At 56.6% G+C, this 19,858-nt stretch overlaps 1 protein-coding gene across 3 annotated transcripts in view; it reads left to right on the forward strand.

Annotated features, from left to right (window-relative positions):
• The window catches only part of lyar (Ly1 antibody reactive homolog (mouse)), a 29,497-nt gene that overhangs the window by 8,851 nt on the left and 788 nt on the right, over positions 1-19,858 (forward strand). For all 3 annotated transcript variants that reach the window (XM_077195710.1, XM_077195711.1, XM_077195712.1), the window contains exons 3-8: positions 17,007-17,121; positions 17,754-17,861; positions 17,956-18,036; positions 18,711-18,969; positions 19,046-19,105; positions 19,399-19,484. In XM_077195710.1, coding sequence (XP_077051825.1) covers positions 17,007-17,121; positions 17,754-17,861; positions 17,956-18,036; positions 18,711-18,969; positions 19,046-19,105; positions 19,399-19,484 — 709 coding nt within the window. The remainder of the gene's footprint in view (positions 1-17,006; positions 17,122-17,753; positions 17,862-17,955; positions 18,037-18,710; positions 18,970-19,045; positions 19,106-19,398; positions 19,485-19,858) is intronic.

Consider the following 19,858-nt stretch of genomic DNA (forward strand, 5'->3'; position numbering starts at 1 on the left):
CGAGCGTCAGTGAGTGAGTGAGAGAGCGAGCGTCAGTGAGTGAGAGAGCGAGCGTCAGTGAGTGAGAGAGAGAGAGAGAGAGCGAGCGTGAGTGAGAGAGCGAGCGTCAGTGAGTGAGAGAGAGAGAGAGAGAGCGAGCGTGAGTGAGAGAGCGAGCGTCAGTGAGTGAGAGAGAGAGAGAGAGAGCGAGCGTCAGTGAGTGAGAGAGAGAGAGAGAGAGCGAGCGTCAGTGAGTGAGAGAGCGAGCGTCAGTGAGTGAGAGAGAGAGAGAGAGAGCGAGCGTCAGTGAGTGAGAGAGCGAGCGTCAGTGAGTGAGAGAGAGAGCGAGCGTCAGTGAGTGAGAGAGAGAGCGAGCGTCAGTGAGTGAGAGAGCGAGCGTCAGTGAGTGAGAGAGAGAGAGAGAGAGCGTCAGTGAGAGAGAGAGAGAGAGAGCGTCAGTGAGTGAGAGAGCGAGCGTCAGTGAGTGAGAGAGCGAGCGTCAGTGAGTGAGAGAGCGAGCGTCATTGAGTGAGAGAGCGAGCGTCAGTGAGTGAGAGAGAGAGAGAGAGAGCGAGCGTCAGTGAGTGAGAGAGCGAGCGTCAGTGAGTGAGAGAGCGAGCGTCAGTGAGTGAGAGAGAGAGAGAGAGAGCGAGCGTCAGTGAGTGAGAGAGCGAGCGTCAGTGAGTGAGAGAGAGAGAGAGAGAGCGAGCGTCAGTGAGTGAGAGAGAGAGAGAGAGAGAGCGAGCGTCAGTGAGTGAGAGAGCGAGCGTCAGTGAGTGAGAGAGCGAGCGTCAGTGAGTGAGAGAGCGAGCGTCAGTGAGTGAGAGAGCGAGCGTCAGTGAGTGAGAGAGAGAACGAGCGTCAGTGAGTGAGTGAGAGAGCGAGCGTCAGTGAGTGAGAGAGCGAGCGTCAGTGAGTGAGAGAGAGAGAGAGCGAGCGTCAGTGAGAGAGAGAGAGAGAGAGCGTCAGTGAGTGAGAGAGCGAGCGTCAGTGAGTGAGAGAGCGAGCGTCAGTGAGTGAGAGAGCGAGCGTCAGTGAGTGAGAGAGCGAGCGTCAGTGAGTGAGAGAGCGAGCGTCAGTGAGTGAGAGAGCGAGCGTCAGTGAGTGAGAGAGCGAGCGTCAGTGAGTGAGAGAGCGAGCGTCAGTGAGTGAGAGAGCGAGCGTCAGTGAGTGAGAGAGCGAGCGTCAGTGAGTGAGAGAGCGAGCGTCAGTGAGTGAGAGAGCGAGCGTCAGTGAGTGAGAGAGCGAGCGTCAGTGAGTGAGAGAGCGAGCGTCAGTGAGTGAGAGAGCGAGCGTCAGTGAGTGAGAGAGCGAGCGTCAGTGAGTGAGAGAGCGAGCGTCAGTGAGTGAGAGAGCGAGCGTCAGTGAGTGAGAGAGCGAGCGTCAGTGAGTGAGAGAGAGAGAGAGAGAGAGAGCGAGCGTCAGTGAGTGAGAGAGCGAGCGTCAGTGAGTGAGAGAGAGAGAGAGAGAGAGAGCGAGCGTCAGTGAGTGAGAGAGCGAGCGTCAGTGAGTGAGAGAGCGAGCGTCAGTGAGTGAGAGAGCGAGCGTCAGTGAGTGAGAGAGCGAGCGTCAGTGAGTGAGAGAGCGAGCGTCAGTGAGTGAGAGAGCGAGCGTCAGTGAGTGAGAGAGAGAGCGTGCGTCAGTGAGAAAGAGTGAGCGAGTTTCAGTGAGAGAGAGTGAGCGTGCGTCAGTGAGAGAGAGAGAGAGCGTCAGTGAGTGAGAGAGAGAGCGTCAGTGAGTGAGAGAGGGAGCGTCAGTGAGTGAGGGAGCGTGAGAGAGAGAGAGCGAGCGTGAGAGAGAGAGAGAGCGAGCGTGAGAGAGAGAGAGAGCGAGCGTCAGTGAGTGAGAGAGCGAGCGTCAGTGAGTGAGAGAGCGAGCGTCAGTGAGTGAGAGAGCGAGCGTCAGTGAGTGAGAGAGCGAGCGTCAGTGAGAGAGAGTGAGCGAGCTTCAGTGAGAGAGAGTGAGCGTGCGTCAGTGAGAGAGAGAGAGAGCGTCAGTGAGTGAGAGAGAGCGTCAGTGAGTGAGAGAGGGAGCGTCAGTGAGTGAGAGAGGGAGCGTGAGAGAGAGAGAGAGCGAGCGTGAGTGAGTGAGAGAGCGAGCGTCAGTGAGTGAGAGAGCGAGCGTCAGTGAGTGAGAGAGCGAGCGTCAGTGAGTGAGAGAGCGAGCGTCAGTGAGTGAGAGAGCGAGCGTCAGTGAGTGAGAGAGCGAGCGTCAGTGAGTGAGAGAGCGAGCGTCAGTGAGTGAGAGAGCGAGCGTCAGTGAGTGAGAGAGCGAGCGTCAGTGAGTGAGAGAGCGAGCGTCAGTGAGTGAGAGAGCGAGCGTCAGTGAGTGAGAGAGCGAGCGTCAGTGAGTGAGAGAGCGAGCGAGCGTCAGTGAGTGAGAGAGGGAGCGTCAGTGAGTGAGAGAGGGAGCGTCAGTGAGTGAGAGAGGGAGCGTCAGTGAGTGAGAGAGCGAGCGTCAGTGAGTGAGAGAGCGAGCGTCAGTGAGTGAGAGAGCGAGCGTCAGTGAGTGAGAGAGAGAGAGAGAGAGAGCGAGCGTCAGTGAGTGAGAGAGAGCGTCAGTGAGTGAGAGAGGGAGCGTCAGTGAGTGAGAGAGGGAGCGTGAGAGAGAGAGAGAGCGAGCGTCAGTGAGTGAGAGAGCGAGCGTCAGTGAGTGAGAGAGCGAGCGTCAGTGAGTGAGAGAGCGAGCGTCAGTGAGTGAGAGAGCGAGCGTCAGTGAGTGAGAGAGCGAGCGAGCGTCAGTGAGTGAGAGAGCGAGCGTCAGTGAGTGAGAGAGCGAGCGTCAGTGAGTGAGAGAGCGAGCGTCAGTGAGTGAGAGAGCGAGCGTCAGTCAGTGAGTGAGAGAGCGAGCGTCAGTGAGTGAGAGAGCGAGCGTCAGTGAGTGAGAGAGCGAGCGTCAGTGAGTGAGAGAGCGAGCGTCAGTGAGTGAGAGAGCGAGCGTCAGTGAGTGAGAGAGCTAGCGTCAGTGAGTGAGAGAGAGAGAGAGCGAGCGTCAGTGAGTGAGAGAGCGAGCGTCAGTGAGTGAGAGAGCGAGCGTCAGTGAGTGAGAGAGCGAGCGTCAGTGAGTGAGAGAGCGAGCGTCAGTGAGTGAGAGAGCGAGCGTCAGTGAGTGAGAGAGCGAGCGTCAGTGAGTGAGAGAGCGAGCGTCAGTGAGTGAGAGAGCGAGCGTCAGTGAGTGAGAGAGCGAGCGTCAGTGAGTGAGAGAGCGAGCGTCAGTGAGTGAGAGAGCGAGCGTCAGTGAGTGAGAGAGCGAGCGTCAGTGAGTGAGAGAGCGAGCGTCAGTGAGTGAGAGAGAGAGAGAGAGAGAGCGAGCGTCAGTGAGTGAGAGAGCGAGCGTCAGTGAGTGAGAGAGCGAGCGTCAGTGAGTGAGAGAGAGAGAGAGAGAGAGAGAGAGCGAGCGTCAGTGAGTGAGAGAGCGAGCGTCAGTGAGTGAGAGAGAGAGAGAGAGAGCGAGCGTCAGTGAGTGAGAGAGAGAGAGAGAGAGCGAGCGTCAGTGAGTGAGAGAGCGAGCGTCAGTGAGTGAGAGAGAGAGCGAGCGAGCGTCAGTGAGTGAGAGAGAGAGAGAGCGAGCGTCAGTGAGAGAGAGAGAGCGAGCGTCAGTGAGAGAGAGAGAGCGAGCGTCAGTGAGAGAGAGAGAGCGAGCGTCAGTGAGAGAGAGAGAGAGCGAGCGTCAGTGAGAGAGAGAGAGCGAGCGTCAGTGAGAGAGAGAGAGCGAGCGTCAGTGAGAGAGAGAGAGAGAGAGCGTCAGTGAGTGAGAGAGCGAGCGTCATTGAGTGAGAGAGCGAGCGTCAGTGAGTGAGTGAGAGAGCGAGCGTCAGTGAGTGAGTGAGAGAGCGAGCGTCAGTGAGTGAGTGAGAGAGCGAGCGTCAGTGAGTGAGTGAGAGAGCGAGCGTCAGTGAGTGAGAGAGCGAGCGTCAGTGAGTGAGAGAGCGAGCGTCAGTGAGTGAGAGAGCGAGCGTCAGTGAGTGAGAGAGCGAGCGTCAGTGAGTGAGAGAGCGAGCGTCAGTGAGTGAGAGAGCGAGCGTCAGTGAGTGAGAGAGAGAGCGTGCGTCAGTGAGAGAGAGTGAGCGAGTTTCAGTGAGAGAGAGTGAGCGTGCGTCAGTGAGAGAGAGAGAGAGCGTCAGTGAGTGAGAGAGAGAGCGTCAGTGAGTGAGAGAGGGAGCGTCAGTGAGTGAGAGAGGGAGCGTGAGAGAGAGAGAGAGCGAGCGTGAGAGAGAGAGAGAGCGAGCGTGAGAGAGAGAGAGAGCGAGCGTCAGTGAGTGAGAGAGCGAGCGTCAGTGAGTGAGAGAGCGAGCGTCAGTGAGTGAGAGAGCGAGCGTCAGTGAGAGAGAGTGAGCGAGTTTCAGTGAGAGAGAGTGAGCGTGCGTCAGTGAGAGAGAGAGAGAGCGTCAGTGAGTGAGAGAGAGCGTCAGTGAGTGAGAGAGGGAGCGTCAGTGAGTGAGAGAGGGAGCGTGAGAGAGAGAGAGAGCGTGCGTGAGAGAGAGAGAGAGCGAGCGTCAGTGAGTGAGAGAGCGAGCGTCAGTGAGTGAGAGAGCGAGCGTCAGTGAGTGAGAGAGCGAGCGTGAGTGAGAGAGCGAGCGTCAGTGAGTGAGAGAGCGAGCGTCAGTGAGTGAGAGAGCGAGCGTCAGTGAGTGAGAGAGCGAGCGTCAGTGAGTGAGAGAGCGAGCGTCAGTGAGTGAGAGAGCGAGCGTCAGTGAGTGAGAGAGCGAGCGTCAGTGAGTGAGAGAGCGAGCGTCAGTGAGTGAGAGCGAGCGTCAGTGAGTGAGAGAGAGAGAGAGAGAGAGAGCGAGCGTCAGTGAGTGAGAGAGCGAGCGTCAGTGAGTGAGAGAGCGAGCGTCAGTGAGTGAGAGAGAGAGAGAGCGAGCGTCAGTGAGTGAGAGAGGGAGCGTCAGTGAGTGAGAGAGCGAGCGTCAGTGAGTGAGAGAGCGAGCGTCAGTGAGTGAGAGAGCGAGCGTCAGTGAGTGAGAGAGCGAGCGTCAGTGAGTGAGAGAGCGAGCGTCAGTGAGTGAGAGAGCGAGCGTCAGTGAGTGAGAGAGCGAGCGTCAGTGAGTGAGAGAGCGAGCGACAGTGAGTGAGAGAGAGAGAGAGCTAGCGTCAGTGAGTGAGAGAGAGAGAGAGCGAGCGTCAGTGAGTGAGAGAGCGAGCGTCAGTGAGTGAGAGAGCGAGCGTCAGTGAGTGAGAGAGCGAGCGTCAGTGAGTGAGAGAGCGAGCGTCAGTGAGTGAGAGAGCGAGCGTCAGTGAGTGAGAGAGCGAGCGTCAGTGAGTGAGAGAGCGAGCGTCAGTGAGTGAGAGAGCGAGCGTCAGTGAGTGAGAGAGCGAGCGTCAGTGAGTGAGAGAGCGAGCGTCAGTGAGTGAGAGAGCGAGCGTCAGTGAGTGAGAGAGCGAGCGTCAGTGAGTGAGAGCGAGCGTCAGTGAGTGAGAGAGAGAGAGAGAGAGAGAGCGAGCGTCAGTGAGTGAGAGAGCGAGCGTCAGTGAGTGAGAGAGCGAGCGTCAGTGAGTGAGAGAGAGAGCGAGCGTCAGTGAGTGAGAGAGCGAGCGTCAGTGAGTGAGAGAGCGAGCGTCAGTGAGTGAGAGAGAGAGAGAGCGAGCGTCAGTGAGTGAGAGAGAGAGAGAGCGAGCGTCAGTGAGAGAGAGAGAGAGAGAGCGTCAGTGAGTGAGAGAGCGAGCGTCAGTGAGTGAGAGAGCGAGCGTCATTGAGTGAGTGAGAGAGCGAGCGTCAGTGAGTGAGTGAGAGAGCGAGCGTCAGTGAGTGAGTGAGAGAGCGAGCGTCAGTGAGTGAGTGAGTGAGAGAGCGAGCGTCAGTGAGTGAGAGAGCGAGCGTCAGTGAGTGAGAGAGCGAGCGTCAGTGAGTGAGAGAGCGAGCGTCAGTGAGTGAGAGAGCGAGCGTCAGTGAGTGAGAGAGAGAGCGTCAGTGAGTGAGAGAGGGAGCGTCAGTGAGTGAGGGAGCGTGAGAGAGAGAGAGAGCGAGCGTGAGAGAGAGAGAGAGCGAGCGTGAGAGAGAGAGAGCGAGCGTCAGTGAGTGAGAGAGCGAGCGTCAGTGAGTGAGAGAGCGAGCGTCAGTGAGTGAGAGAGCGAGCGTCAGTGAGAGAGAGTGAGCGAGTTTCAGTGAGAGAGAGTGAGCGTGCGTCAGTGAGAGAGAGAGAGAGCGTCAGTGAGTGAGAGAGAGCGTCAGTGAGTGAGAGAGGGAGCGTCAGTGAGTGAGAGAGGGAGCGTGAGAGAGAGAGAGAGCGAGCGTGAGAGAGAGAGAGAGCGAGCGTCAGTGAGTGAGAGAGCGAGCGTCAGTGAGTGAGAGAGCGAGCGTCAGTGAGTGAGAGAGCGAGCGTCAGTGAGTGAGAGAGCGAGCGTCAGTGAGTGAGAGAGCGAGCGTCAGTGAGTGAGAGAGCGAGCGTCAGTGAGTGAGAGAGCGAGCGTCAGTGAGTGAGAGAGCGAGCGTCAGTGAGTGAGAGAGCGAGCGTCAGTGAGTGAGAGAGCGAGCGTCAGTGAGTGAGAGAGCGAGCGTCAGTGAGTGAGAGAGCGAGCGTCAGTGAGTGAGAGAGCGAGCGTCAGTGAGTGAGAGAGCGAGCGTCAGTGAGTGAGAGAGAGAGAGAGCTAGCGTCAGTGAGTGAGAGAGAGAGAGAGCGAGCGTCAGTGAGTGAGAGAGCGAGCGTCAGTGAGTGAGAGAGCGAGCGTCAGTGAGAGAGAGCGAGCGTCAGTGAGTGAGAGAGCGAGCGTCAGTGAGAGAGCGAGCGTCAGTGAGTGAGAGAGCGAGCGTCAGTGAGTGAGAGAGCGAGCGTCAGTGAGTGAGAGAGCGAGCGTCAGTGAGTGAGAGAGCGAGCGTCAGTGAGTGAGAGAGAGAGAGAGAGAGAGCGAGCGTCAGTGAGTGAGAGAGCGAGCGTCAGTGATTGAGAGAGAGAGAGAGAGAGAGCGAGCGTCAGTGAGTGAGAGAGCGAGCGTCAGTGAGTGAGAGAGAGAGAGAGAGAGCGAGCGTCAGTGAGTGAGAGAGAGAGAGAGAGAGCGAGCGTCAGTGAGTGAGAGAGCGAGCGTCAGTGAGTGAGAGAGCGAGCGTCAGTGAGTGAGAGAGAGAGAGAGCGAGCGTCAGTGAGTGAGAGAGAGAGAGAGCGAGCGTCAGTGAGTGAGAGAGAGAGAGAGCGAGCGTCAGTGAGTGAGAGAGAGAGCGAGCGTCAGTGAGTGAGAGAGAGAGCGAGCGTCAGTGAGAGAGAGAGAGAGCGAGCGTCAGTGAGTGAGAGAGAGAGCGAGCGTCAGTGAGTGAGAGAGAGAGCGAGCGTCAGTGAGTGAGAGAGAGAGCGAGCGTCAGTGAGAGAGAGAGAGAGAGCGAGCGTCAGTGAGTGAGAGAGAGAGCGAGCGTCAGTGAGAGAGAGAGAGAGAGCGAGCGTCAGTGAGTGAGAGAGCGAGCGTCAGTGAGTGAGAGAGAGAGAGAGCGAGCGTCAGTGAGTGAGAGAGGGAGAGAGCGAGCGTCAGTGAGTGAGTGAGAGAGCGAGCGTCAGTGAGTGAGAGAGCGAGCGTCAGTGAGTGAGAGAGCGAGCGTCAGTGAGTGAGAGAGCGAGCGTCAGTGAGTGAGAGAGCGAGCGTCAGTGAGTGAGAGAGCGAGCGTCAGTGAGTGAGAGAGCGAGCGTCAGTGAGTGAGAGAGCGAGCGTCAGTGAGTGAGAGAGCGAGCGTCAGTGAGTGAGAGAGCGAGCGTCAGTGAGTGAGAGAGCGAGCGAGCGTCAGTGAGTGAGAGAGCGAGCGTCAGTGAGTGAGAGAGGGAGCGTCAGTGAGTGAGAGAGCGAGCGTCAGTGAGTGAGAGAGCGAGCGTCAGTGAGTGAGAGAGCGAGCGTCAGTGAGTGAGAGAGCGAGCGTCAGTGAGTGAGAGAGCGAGCGTCAGTGAGTGAGAGAGCGAGCGTCAGTGAGTGAGAGAGCGAGCGTCAGTGAGTGAGAGAGCGAGCGTCAGTGAGTGAGAGAGCGAGCGTCAGTGAGTGAGAGAGAGAGAGAGAGAGCGAGCGTCAGTGAGTGAGAGAGCGAGCGTCAGTGAGTGAGAGAGAGAGCGAGCGTCAGTGAGTGAGAGAGCGAGCGTCAGTGAGTGAGAGAGAGAGAGAGCGAGCGTCAGTGAGTGAGAGAGAGAGAGAGCGAGCGTCAGTGAGTGAGAGAGAGAGCGAGCGTCAGTGAGTGAGTGAGAGAGAGAGCGAGCGTCAGTGAGTGAGAGAGAGAGAGCGAGCGTCAGTGAGTGAGAGAGAGAGCGAGCGTCAGTGAGTGAGAGAGAGAGCGAGCGTCAGTGAGAGAGAGAGAGCGAGCGTCAGTGAGAGAGAGAGCGAGCGTCAGTGAGAGTGAGAGAGCGAGCGTCAGTGAGAGTGAGAGAGCGAGCGTCAGTGAGTGAGAGAGCGAGCGTCAGTGAGTGAGAGAGCGAGCGTCAGTGAGTGAGAGAGCGAGCGTCAGTGAGTGAGAGAGCGAGCGTCAGTGAGTGAGAGAGCGAGCGTCAGTGAGTGAGAGAGCGAGCGTCAGTGAGTGAGAGAGCGAGCGTCAGTGAGTGAGAGAGCGAGCGTCAGTGAGTGAGAGAGCGAGCGTCAGTGAGTGAGAGAGCGAGCGTCAGTGAGTGAGAGAGCGAGCGTCAGTGAGTGAGAGAGCGAGCGTCAGTGAGTGAGAGAGCGAGCGTCAGTGAGTGAGAGAGCGAGCGTCAGTGAGTGAGAGAGAGAGAGAGCGAGCGTCAGTGAGAGAGAGAGAGAGAGAGAGAGAGCGAGCGTCAGTGAGAGAGCGAGCGACAGTGAGTGAGAGAGAGAGAGAGCTAGCGTGAGTGAGTGAGAGAGAGAGAGAGCGAGCGTCAGTGAGTGAGAGAGGGAGCGTCAGTGAGTGAGAGAGGGAGCGTCAGTGAGTGAGAGAGCGAGCGTCAGTGAGTGAGAGAGCGAGCGTCAGTGAGTGAGAGAGCGAGCGTCAGTGAGTGAGAGAGCGAGCGTCAGTGAGTGAGAGAGCGAGCGTCAGTGAGTGAGAGAGCGAGCGTCAGTGAGTGAGAGAGCGAGCGTCAGTGAGTGAGAGAGCGAGCGTCAGTGAGTGAGAGAGCGAGCGTCAGTGAGAGAGAGAGAGAGAGTGAGAGAGCGAGCGTCAGTGAGTGAGAGAGCGAGCGTCAGTGAGTGAGAGAGCGAGCGTCAGTGAGTGAGAGAGCGAGCGTCAGTGAGTGAGAGAGGGAGCGTCAGTGAGTGAGAGAGGGAGCGTCAGTGAGTGAGAGAGGGAGCGTCAGTGAGTGAGAGAGCGAGCGTCAGTGAGTGAGAGAGCGAGCGTCAGTGAGTGAGAGAGCGAGCGTCAGTGAGTGAGAGAGCGAGCGTCAGTGAGTGAGAGAGCGAGCGTCAGTGAGTGAGAGAGCGAGCGTCAGTGAGTGAGAGAGCGAGCGTCAGTGAGAGAGCGAGCGTCAGTGAGTGAGAGAGCGAGCGTCAGTGAGTGAGAGAGCGAGCGTCAGTGAGTGAGAGAGCGAGCGTCAGTGAGTGAGAGAGAGAGAGAGAGAGAGCGAGCGTCAGTGAGTGAGAGAGCGAGCGTCAGTGATTGAGAGAGAGAGAGAGAGAGAGCGAGCGTCAGTGAGTGAGAGAGCGAGCGTCAGTGAGTGAGAGAGAGAGAGAGAGAGCGAGCGTCAGTGAGTGAGAGAGCGAGCGTCAGTGAGTGAGAGAGAGAGCGAGCGTCAGTGAGTGAGAGAGCGAGCGTCAGTGAGTGAGAGAGAGAGAGAGCGAGCGTCAGTGAGTGAGAGAGAGAGAGAGCGAGCGTCAGTGAGTGAGAGAGAGAGCGAGCGTCAGTGAGTGAGTGAGAGAGAGAGCGAGCGTCAGTGAGTGAGAGAGAGAGAGCGAGCGTCAGTGAGTGAGAGAGAGAGCGAGCGTCAGTGAGTGAGAGAGAGAGCGAGCGTCAGTGAGAGAGAGAGAGCGAGCGTCAGTGAGAGAGAGAGCGAGCGTCAGTGAGAGTGAGAGAGCGAGCGTCAGTGAGAGTGAGAGAGCGAGCGTCAGTGAGTGAGAGAGCGAGCGTCAGTGAGTGAGAGAGCGAGCGTCAGTGAGTGAGAGAGCGAGCGTCAGTGAGTGAGAGAGCGAGCGTCAGTGAGTGAGAGAGCGAGCGTCAGTGAGTGAGAGAGCGAGCGTCAGTGAGTGAGAGAGCGAGCGTCAGTGAGTGAGAGAGCGAGCGTCAGTGAGTGAGAGAGCGAGCGTCAGTGAGTGAGAGAGCGAGCGTCAGTGAGTGAGAGAGCGAGCGTCAGTGAGTGAGAGAGCGAGCGTCAGTGAGTGAGAGAGCGAGCGTCAGTGAGTGAGAGAGCGAGCGTCAGTGAGTGAGAGAGCGAGCGTCAGTGAGTGAGAGAGCGAGCGTCAGTGAGTGAGAGAGCGAGCGTCAGTGAGAGAGAGAGCGTCAGTGAGTGAGAGAGAGAGAGAGCGAGCGTCAGTGAGAGAGAGAGAGAGAGAGAGAGAGCGAGCGTCAGTGAGAGAGCGAGCGACAGTGAGTGAGAGAGAGAGAGAGCTAGCGTGAGTGAGTGAGAGAGAGAGAGAGGGAGCGTCAGTGAGTGAGAGAGGGAGCGTCAGTGAGTGAGAGAGGGAGCGTCAGTGAGTGAGAGAGCGAGCGTCAGTGAGTGAGAGAGCGAGCGTCAGTGAGTGAGAGAGCGAGCGTCAGTGAGTGAGAGAGCGAGCGTCAGTGAGTGAGAGAGCGAGCGTCAGTGAGTGAGAGAGCGAGCGTCAGTGAGTGAGAGAGCGAGCGTCAGTGAGTGAGAGAGCGAGCGTCAGTGAGTGAGAGAGCGAGCGTCAGTGAGTGAGAGAGCGAGCGTCAGTGAGTGAGAGAGCGAGCGTCAGTGAGAGAGAGAGAGAGAGTGAGAGAGCGAGCGTCAGTGAGTGAGAGAGCGAGCGTCAGTGAGTGAGAGAGCGAGCGTCAGTGAGTGAGAGAGGGAGCGTCAGTGAGTGAGAGAGGGAGCGTCAGTGAGTGAGAGAGGGAGCGTCAGTGAGTGAGAGAGCGAGCGTCAGTGAGTGAGAGAGCGAGCGTCAGTGAGTGAGAGAGCGAGCGTCAGTGAGTGAGAGAGCGAGCGTCAGTGAGTGAGAGAGCGAGCGTCAGTGAGTGAGAGAGCGAGCGTCAGTGAGTGAGAGAGCGAGCGTCAGTGAGTGAGAGAGCGAGCGTCAGTGAGTGAGAGAGCGAGCGTCAGTGAGTGAGAGAGAGAGAGAGAGAGCGAGCGTCAGTGAGTGAGAGAGCGAGCGACAGTGAGTGAGAGAGAGAGAGAGCTAGCGTCAGTGAGTGAGAGAGAGAGCGAGCGTCAGTGAGTGAGAGAGCGAGCGTCAGTGAGTGAGAGAGAGAGAGAGAGAGCGAGCGTCAGTGAGTGAGAGAGCGAGCGACAGTGAGTGAGAGAGAGAGAGAGCTAGCGTCAGTGAGTGAGAGAGAGAGCGAGCGTCAGTGAGTGAGAGAGCGAGCGTCAGTGAGTGAGAGAGCGAGCGTCAGTGAGTGAGAGAGCGAGCGTCAGTGAGTGAGAGAGCGAGCGTCAGTGAGAGAGAGAGAGAGAGAGAGAGAGAGAGAGCGAGCGTCAGTGAGTGAGAGAGAGAGCGAGCGTCAGTGAGTGAGAGAGAGAGAGAGAGCGAGCGTCAGTGAGTGAGAGAGAGAGAGAGAGCGAGCGTGAGTGAGAGAGAGAGAGCGAGCGTGAGTGAGAGAGCGAGCGTCAGTGAGTGAGAGAGAGAGAGAGAGAGCGAGCGTCAGTGAGTGAGAGAGCGAGCGACAGTGAGTGAGAGAGAGAGAGAGCTAGCGTCAGTGAGTGAGAGAGAGAGCGAGCGTCAGTGAGTGAGAGAGCGAGCGTCAGTGAGTGAGAGAGCGAGCGTCAGTGAGTGAGAGAGCGAGCGTCAGTGAGTGAGAGAGCGAGCGTCAGTGAGAGAGAGAGAGAGAGAGAGAGAGAGAGAGCGAGCGTCAGTGAGTGAGAGAGAGAGCGAGCGTCAGTGAGTGAGAGAGAGAGAGAGAGCGTGAGTGAGAGAGAGAGAGCGAGCGTGAGTGAGAGAGAGAGAGAGAGAGCGAGCGTGAGTGAGTGAGAGAGAGAGAGAGCGAGCGTGAGTGAGAGAGAGAGAGAGAGCGAGCGTGAGTGAGAGAGAGAGAGAGAGAGAGCGAGCGTCAGTGAGTGAGAGAGAGAGAGTGAGCGAGCGTCAGTGAGTGAGAGAGAGAGAGAGAGCGAGCGTCAGTGAGTGAGAGAGAGAGAGAGAGCGAGCGTCAGTGAGTGAGAGAGAGAGAGAGAGCGAGCGTCAGTGAGTGAGAGAGAGAGAGAGCGAGTGTCAGTGAGTGAGAGAGAGAGAGAGAGCGAGCGTCAGTGAGTGAGAGAGAGAGAGAGCGAGCGTCAGTGAGTGAGAGAGAGAGAGAGAGAGCGAGAGTCAGTGAGTGAGAGAGAGAGAGAGAGAGAGAGCGAGAGTCAGTGAGTGAGAGAGAGAGAGAGCGAGCGTCAGTGAGTGAGAGAGAGAGAGCGAGAGCGAGCGTCAGTGAGTGAGAGAGAGAGAGAGAGCGAGCGTCAGTGAGTGAGAGAGAGCGAGCGTCAGTGAGAGAGAGAGAGTGAGCGTCAGTGAGAGAGAGAGTGAGCGTCAGTGAGAGAGAGAGAGAGTGAGCGTCAGTGAGAGAGAGAGAGAGCGAGCGTCAGTGAGAGAGAGAGAGCGAGCGTCAGTGAGAGAGAGAGCGAGCGTCAGTGAGAGAGAGAGAGCGAGCGTCAGTGAGAGAGAGAGAGCGAGCGTCAGTGAGAGAGAGAGAGCGAGCGTCAGTGAGAGAGAGAGCGAGCGTCAGTGAGAGCGAGAGAGAGCGAGCGTCAGTGAGAGCGAGAGAGAGTGAGCGTCAGTGAGAGCGAGAGAGAGTGAGCGTCAGTGAGAGAGAGAGAGAGTGAGCGTCAGTGAGAGAGAGAGAGTGAGCGTCAGTGAGAGAGAGAGAGTGAGCGTCAGTGAGAGAGAGAGAGTGAGCGTCAGTGAGAGAGAGAGAGTGAGCGTCAGTGAGAGAGAGAGAGTGAGCGTCAGTGAGAGAGAGAGAGTGAGCGTCAGTGAGAGAGAGAGAGTGAGCGTCAGTGAGAGAGCGAGCGTCAGTGAGTGAGAGAGAGAGAGAGAGCGAGCGTCAGTGAGTGAGAGAGAGAGAGAGAGAGCGAGCGTCAGTGAGTGAGAGAGAGAGAGAGAGAGCGAGCGTCAGTGAGTGAGAGAGAGCGAGAGAGAGCGAGCGTCAGTGAGTGAGAGAGAGAGAGAGAGAGCGAGCGTCAGTGAGTGAGAGAGAGCGAGCGTCAGTGAGTGAGAGAGAGCGAGCGTCAGTGAGAGAGAGAGAGCGAGCGTCAGTGAGAGAGAGAGCGAGCGTCAGTGAGAGAGAGAGCGAGCGTCAGTGAGAGAGAGAGCGAGCGTCAGTGAGAGAGAGAGCGAGCGTCAGTGAGAGAGAGAGCGAGCGTCAGTGAGAGAGAGAGTGAGCGTCAGTGAGAGAGAGAGTGAGCGTCAGTGAGAGAGAGAGTGAGCGTCAGTGAGAGAGAGAGTGAGCGTCAGTGAGAGAGAGAGTGAGCGTCAGTGAGAGAGAGAGTGAGCGTCAGTGAGAGAGAGAGTGAGCGTCAGTGAGAGAGAGAGTGAGCGTCAGTGAGAGAGAGAGTGAGCGTCAGTGAGAGAGAGAGTGAGCGTCAGTGAGAGAGAGAGTGAGAGAGAGAGAGCGAGCGTCAGTGAGAGAGAGAGAGCGAGCGTCAGTGAGAGAGAGAGTGAGCGTCAGTGAGAGAGAGAGTGAGCGTCAGTGAGGGAGAGAGTGAGCGTCAGTGAGAGAGAGAGAGTGAGCGTCAGTGAGAGAGAGAGAGTGAGCGTCAGTGAGAGAGAGAGTGAGCGTCAGTGAGAGAGAGAGTGAGCGTCAGTGTGAGAGAGTGAGAGCGTCAGTGAGAGAGAGAGCGTCAGTGATAGAGAGAGAGAGAGAGTGAGCGTCAGTGATAGAGAGAGAGAGAGAGAGTGAGCGTCAGTGATAGAGAGAGAGAGAGAGAGTGAGCGTCAGTGAGAGAGAGAGAGAGAGAGAGTGAGCGTCAGTGAGAGAGAGAGAGAGAGTGAGCGTCAGTGAGAGAGAGAGAGAGAGTGAGCGTCAGTGAGAGAGAGAGAGAGAGTGAGCGTCAGTGAGAGAGAGAGAGAGAGTGAGCGTCAGTGAGAGAGAGAGAGAGAGTGAGCGTCAGTGAGAGAGAGAGAGAGAGTGAGCGTCAGTGAGAGAGAGAGAGAGAGTGAGCGTCAGTGAGAGAGAGTGAGAGAGAGAGAGTGAGCGTCAGTGAGCGTGCGTCAGAGAGAGAGAGTGAGCGTCAGTGAGAGAGAGAGAGTGAGCGTCAGTGAGAGAGAGAGAGTGAGCGTCAGTGAGAGAGAGAGTGAGCGTCAGTGAGAGAGAGAGAGTGAGCGTCAGTGAGAGAGAGAGAGTGAGCGTCAGTGAGAGAGAGAGAGTGAGCGTCAGTGAGAGAGAGAGAGTGAGCGTCAGTGAGAGAGAGAGTGAGCGTCAGTGAGAGAGAGAGAGTGAGCGTCAGTGTGAGAGAGTGAGAGCGTCAGTGAGAGAGAGAGCGTCAGTGATAGAGAGAGAGAGAGAGAGTCAGCGTCAGTGATAGAGAGAGAGAGAGAGAGAGTGAGCGTCAGTGATAGAGAGAGAGAGAGTGAGCGTCAGTGAGAGAGAGAGAGAGAGTGAGCGTCAGTGAGAGAGAGAGAGAGAGTGAGCGTCAGTGAGAGAGAGAGAGAGAGAGAGAGAGAGTGAGCGTCAGTGAGAGAGAGTGAGAGAGAGTGAGCGTCAGTGAGCGTGCGTCAGTGAGAGAGAGTGGGAGAGAGAGTGAGCGTCAGTGAGCGAGCGTCAGTGAGAGAGAGAGAGAGTGAGCGTCAGTGAGAGAGAGAGAGAGTGAGCGTCAGTGAGAGAGAGAGAGTGAGCGTCAGTGAGAGAGAGAGAGAGTGAGCGTCAGTGAGAGAGAGAGAGAGTGAGCGTCAGTGAGAGAGAGAGAGAGTGAGCGTCAGTGAGAGAGAGAGTGAGCGTCAGTGAGAGAGAGAGAGTGAGCGTCAGTGAGAGAGAGAGAGTGAGCGTCAGTGAGAGAGAGAGTGAGCGTCAGTGAGAGAGAGAGTGAGCGTCAGTGAGAGAGAGAGAGTGAGCGTCAGTGAGAGAGAGAGAGAGAGAGAGCGTCAGTGAGAGAGAGAGCGTCAGTGAGAGAGTGAGCGTCAGTGAGAGAGTGAGCGTCAGTGATAGAGAGAGAGAGAGAGAGTGAGCGTCAGTGAGAGAGAGAGAGAGTGAGCGTCAGTGAGAGAGAGAGAGAGTGAGCGTCAGTGAGAGAGAGAGAGAGTGAGCGTCAGTGAGAGAGAGAGAGTGAGCGTCAGTGAGAGAGAGAGAGTGAGCGTCAGTGAGAGAGAGAGAGTGAGCGTCAGTGAGAGAGAGAGAGTGAGCGTCAGTGAGAGAGAGAGTGAGCGTCAGTGAGAGAGAGAGTGAGCGTCAGTGAGAGAGAGAGTGAGCGTCAGTGAGAGAGAGAGAGTGAGCGTCAGTGAGAGAGAGAGAGAGAGAGAGCGTCAGTGAGAGAGAGAGCGTCAGTGAGAGAGTGAGCGTCAGTGAGAGAGTGAGCGTCAGTGATAGAGAGAGAGAGAGAGAGTGAGCGTCAGTGAGAGAGAGAGAGAGTGAGCGTCAGTGAGAGAGAGAGAGAGTGAGCGTCAGTGAGAGAGAGAGAGAGTGAGCGTCAGTGAGAGAGAGAGAGTGAGCGTCAGTGAGAGAGAGAGAGTGAGCGTCAGTGAGAGAGAGAGAGTGAGCGTCAGTGAGAGAGAGAGAGTGAGCGTCAGTGAGAGAGAGAGTGAGCGTCAGTGAGAGAGAGAGTGAGCGTCAGTGAGAGAGAGAGTGAGCGTCAGTGAGAGAGAGAGTGAGCGTCAGTGAGAGAGAGAGAGTGAGCGTCAGTGAGAGAGAGAGAGAGAGTGAGCGTCAGTGAGAGAGAGAGAGAGAGAGAGCGTCAGTGAGAGAGAGAGAGAGAGAGAGCGTCAGTGAGAGAGTGAGCGTCAGTGAGAGAGTGAGCGTCAGTGAGAGAGTGAGCGTCAGTGAGAGAGTGAGCGTCAGTGAGAGAGTGAGCGTCAGTGAGAGAGTGAGCGTCAGTGAGAGAGTGAGAGTGAGCGTCAGTGAGAGAGAGAGAGTGAGCGTCAGTGAGAGAGAGTGAGCGTCAGTGAGAGAGAGTGAGCGTCAGTGAGAGAGAGAGAGTGAGTGTCAGTGAGAGCGTCAGTGAGAGAGAGTGAGTGAGCGTCAGTGAGAGAGAGAGAGTGAGCGTCAGTGAGAGAGAGAGAGTGAGCGTCAGTGAGAGAGAGAGAGTGAACGTCAGTGAGAGAGTGAGCGTCAGTGAGAGAGAGAGAGTGAGCGTCAGTGAGAGAGAGAGAGTGAGCGTCAGTGAGAGAGAGAGAGTGAGCGTCAGTGAGAGAGAGAGTGAGCGTCAGTGAGTGAGAGAGAGAGAGAGAGTGAGCGAGTGAGCGTCAGAGAGAGTGAGCGAGTGAGAGAGAGAGTGAGCGTCAGTGAGAGAGAGAGAGAGTGAGCGTCAGTGAGAGAGAGAGAGTGAGCGTCAGTGAGAGAGAGAGAGTGAGCGTCAGTGAGAGAGAGAGAGTGAGCGAGTGAGAGAGAGAGTGAGCGTCAGTGAGAGAGAGAGAGAGTGAGTGTCAGTGAGAGAGAGAGAGTGAGCGTCAGTGAGAGAGAGAGAGAGTGAGCGTCAGTGAGAGAGAGAGAGAGTGAGCGTCAGTGAGAGAGAGAGAGTGAGCGTCAGTGAGAGAGAGAGAGTGAGCGTCAGTGAGAGAGAGAGAGTGAGCGTCAGTGAGAGAGAGAGTGAGCGTCAGTGAGAGAGAGAGTGAGCGTCAGTGAGAGAGAGTGAGCGTCAGTGAGAGAGAGTGAGCGTCAGTGAGAGAGAGTGAGCGTCAGTGAGAGAGAGAGAGAGTGAGCGAGTGAGCGTCAGAGAGAGTGAGCGAGTGAGAGTATACAGTTATAGAGTGAGAGTAAGCGAGAGTGTGTGAGAGGGAGGGAAGGGAGAGTGGGAGGAAGTGAGAGCGAGTGAGAGAGTGACCGTGACCGTGTGTGTTTGAGTGTGTGTGCGTGCTGAACGTGACCAAGTGTGTGTGTCCCTGCAGTGGTGACGATTACAAGAACCACAACAAGTGCATCAGTGAGGATCAGAAGTATGGAGGCAAAGACTTTCAGGCGAAGGCGAACAAAGGTGACGTGAAGCAGCAGCAGTGGATTCAGGTGTGTGTTTGTGAAGGGTTCTGGGATGTCTGGGGGGGAGGTTCTGGGGGGTTTGGGGGGGGGTTCTTGGATGTTTTGGGGGAGGGGGGGGTTCAGGGATGTCTGGGGGGGATTCTGGGATGTCTTGGGGGGGGGGGGGGTACAGGGATGACCGGGTGGGGGGGGTTCAGGGATGTCCGGGGTGGGGGGGGGGGTTCTGGGATGTCTGAGGGGGTTCTGGGATGTCTTGGGGGGGGGGGGGGGGGTACAGGGATGACCGGGTGGGGGGGGTTCAGGGATGTCCGGGGGCGGGGGGGGGGTCAGGGATGTCCGGGGGGGGGTGGGGGTCAGGGATGTCTGAGGGGGTTCTGGGATGTCTTGGGGGGGGGGGGGGGGGATTCTGGGACGTCTGAGGGGGTTCTAGGATGTCTTGGGGGGGGGGGTACAGGGATGACCGGGTGGGGGGGGTTCAGGGATGTCCGGGGGGGGGGGGGGGGGGGCGGTTCTGGGATGTCTGAGGGGGTTCTGGGATGTCTGGGGGGGGGGGGTTCTGCGATGTCCGGGTTCTAGGGTGGTGGGGGGTTCTGGGGTGGGGGGGGGATCTGGGATGTCTGAGGGGTTCTGGGAAGGCTCACGTGTCTGGTTCTCCTCAGAGGATCCAGGAGGCCTCGGATCGGCCCGGTGTTCAGCCCAGACTCCAGCAGGTCCTGCGTCAGGTCGCCGCCTACGGGAACGTTCCCCGGAAGAGAGCCAAGTTCCAGGTGAGGGTCTCAGTGAGGAAGAGTGTGTGTACCTGTGACTGAGCTTCATCGTTCCTGAGCCTCGACCCGTAACGTTTGCTCTGTTCCTCTGCAGAACTGGATGAAGAACAGCCTGAAGATCCACAGTCCCGAGTTACTGGAGCAGGTGTGGGAGATCTTCTCAGCGGCCGACAGCGTAAGAGTGTTTGAGTGTTTGAGTGTGTGAGTGTGTGTGTGTGTGCGTGTTACCTGAGCAGGTGTGGGAGATCTTCTCAGCGGCCGACAGCGTAAGAGTGTGTGACTGTGTGTGTGTGTGTGTGTGTGCGCGTGTTACTGGAGCAGGTGTGGGAGATCTTCTCAGCGGCCGACAGCGTAAGAGTGTTTGAGTGTGTGTGTGTGTGCGTGTTACCTGAGCAGGTGTGGGAGATCTTCTCAGCGGCCGACAGCGTAAGAGTGTGTGTGTGAGTGTGTGTGTGTGTGTGTGTGTGTGTGTGTGTGTGTGTGTGTGTGTGTGTGTGTGCGCGTGTTACTGGAGCAGGTGTGGGAGATCTTCTCAGCGGCCGACAGCGTAAGAGTGTGTCGAGTGTGTCGAGTGTGTCGAGTGTGTCGAGTGTGTGAGTGTGTGAGTGTGTGTGTGCGTGCGCGTGTTACTGGAGCAGGTGTGGGAGATCTTCTCAGCGGCCGACAGCGTAAGAGTGTGTGAGTGTGTGTGTGAGTGTGTGTGTGTGTGTGCGTGCGCGTGTTACTGGAGCAGGTGTGGGAGATCTTCTCAGCGGCCGACAGCGTAAGAGTGTGTTTGTGTGTGTGTGTGTGTGTGTGTGTTTATATGCGTTTATGGTGAAGTTTTGCTTTTGTTTGGTGATGTTTCAGGACAGCAACCAAACCGAGCATCAGACGGCAGAAGAACACAAACCGAAGCGAAGCGACCTGAACAACGGCACTGAGAATAATGAAGAAAAGAGAGAAGAGCAGAAAGATAAAAAGAACAAGAGAAAGACCTCAGAGGAGCAGAACGGAAAGAAACAGAGCAGAAAAAAGAGGAAACGAGAGGAAAGAGAACAGAACGGACAGAACGCAGAGGAAAAGACCAAGAAAAGACAGAAGAAAAGAAAGGAAGAGGCGTCTGATGGTAAGGATCGAGTCTCAGACCGTCTCTATCTGTGTCTGTGAACCGTACTTACTTCCTGTCTGCTTTGACCAATCAGAGAGTCTGGATCTGAAGGGGGAGGAGCCAGAGAACCAGCAGTCTGAATCAAACTCTGCAGGTATTTCATAATAAGAGTCTGAACAGTATGGAAGCTTTATAACACGCTGAAAAATTAAGACAGAAATGTGGGTTGTGAACTAAAAATTGTTTGTTATAAAGTCAGAATTGTGAGATATAAACATACAATTATGGAAAATAAAAAGAGGCAGAATTACGACTTTATATCGAGTAACTCTGAGATGAAAAATTCTGAATTGCAAAATAAAAAGTCGCAATTACTTTTTTATTGTGTGTGGGAAGCAAGCATGAAGATCTCCGAGAGAATCTGATCTTCTGAGTTTTGTTCTGCAGGGAAGTTTAACTGGAAAGGGACGATAAAGGCGGTTCTGAGAGACGCTCCTGAGGACGGACTCGCCGTGAAGAAGCTCCGCAAGAAGGTGAGTGATCCAGCGGCCAATCCGCAGCAGGGACACGAGACCACATGGTTATCCGCCAGTCTGGGGAAGGCTGGAGTTTAAACGCTCCGGAGGATCACTAGTTGTTACATTAGGGGCGTTCGCACCGGATAGCTCCAGGATCTCGTCTTGTTCCCCGAGAACTAGCGGTTCCCTTAGGAACGTGTTCCTGATTGCGTTCGCAGCGCCGGCAGGAACTCTGAAGAGAACGCCTGAACACACAGCGCTCGCATTCTCCTGTTCACTAGTTCACGATCTAACCGTCCTGTCCAATACGTTATTAGCTAGAACTGTTACACACAGAAGTGGACAGTAATAAAGTTATTAGCGTATGGCGTGTGTCGATGTCAGTGTCG

The sequence above is a fragment of the Siphateles boraxobius genome, unplaced genomic scaffold, assembly GCF_051911475.1.
Source record: "Siphateles boraxobius isolate OS27281-9 unplaced genomic scaffold, OSU_SipBor_1 349, whole genome shotgun sequence".
Taxonomy (NCBI): Eukaryota; Metazoa; Chordata; class Actinopteri; order Cypriniformes; family Leuciscidae; genus Siphateles; species Siphateles boraxobius.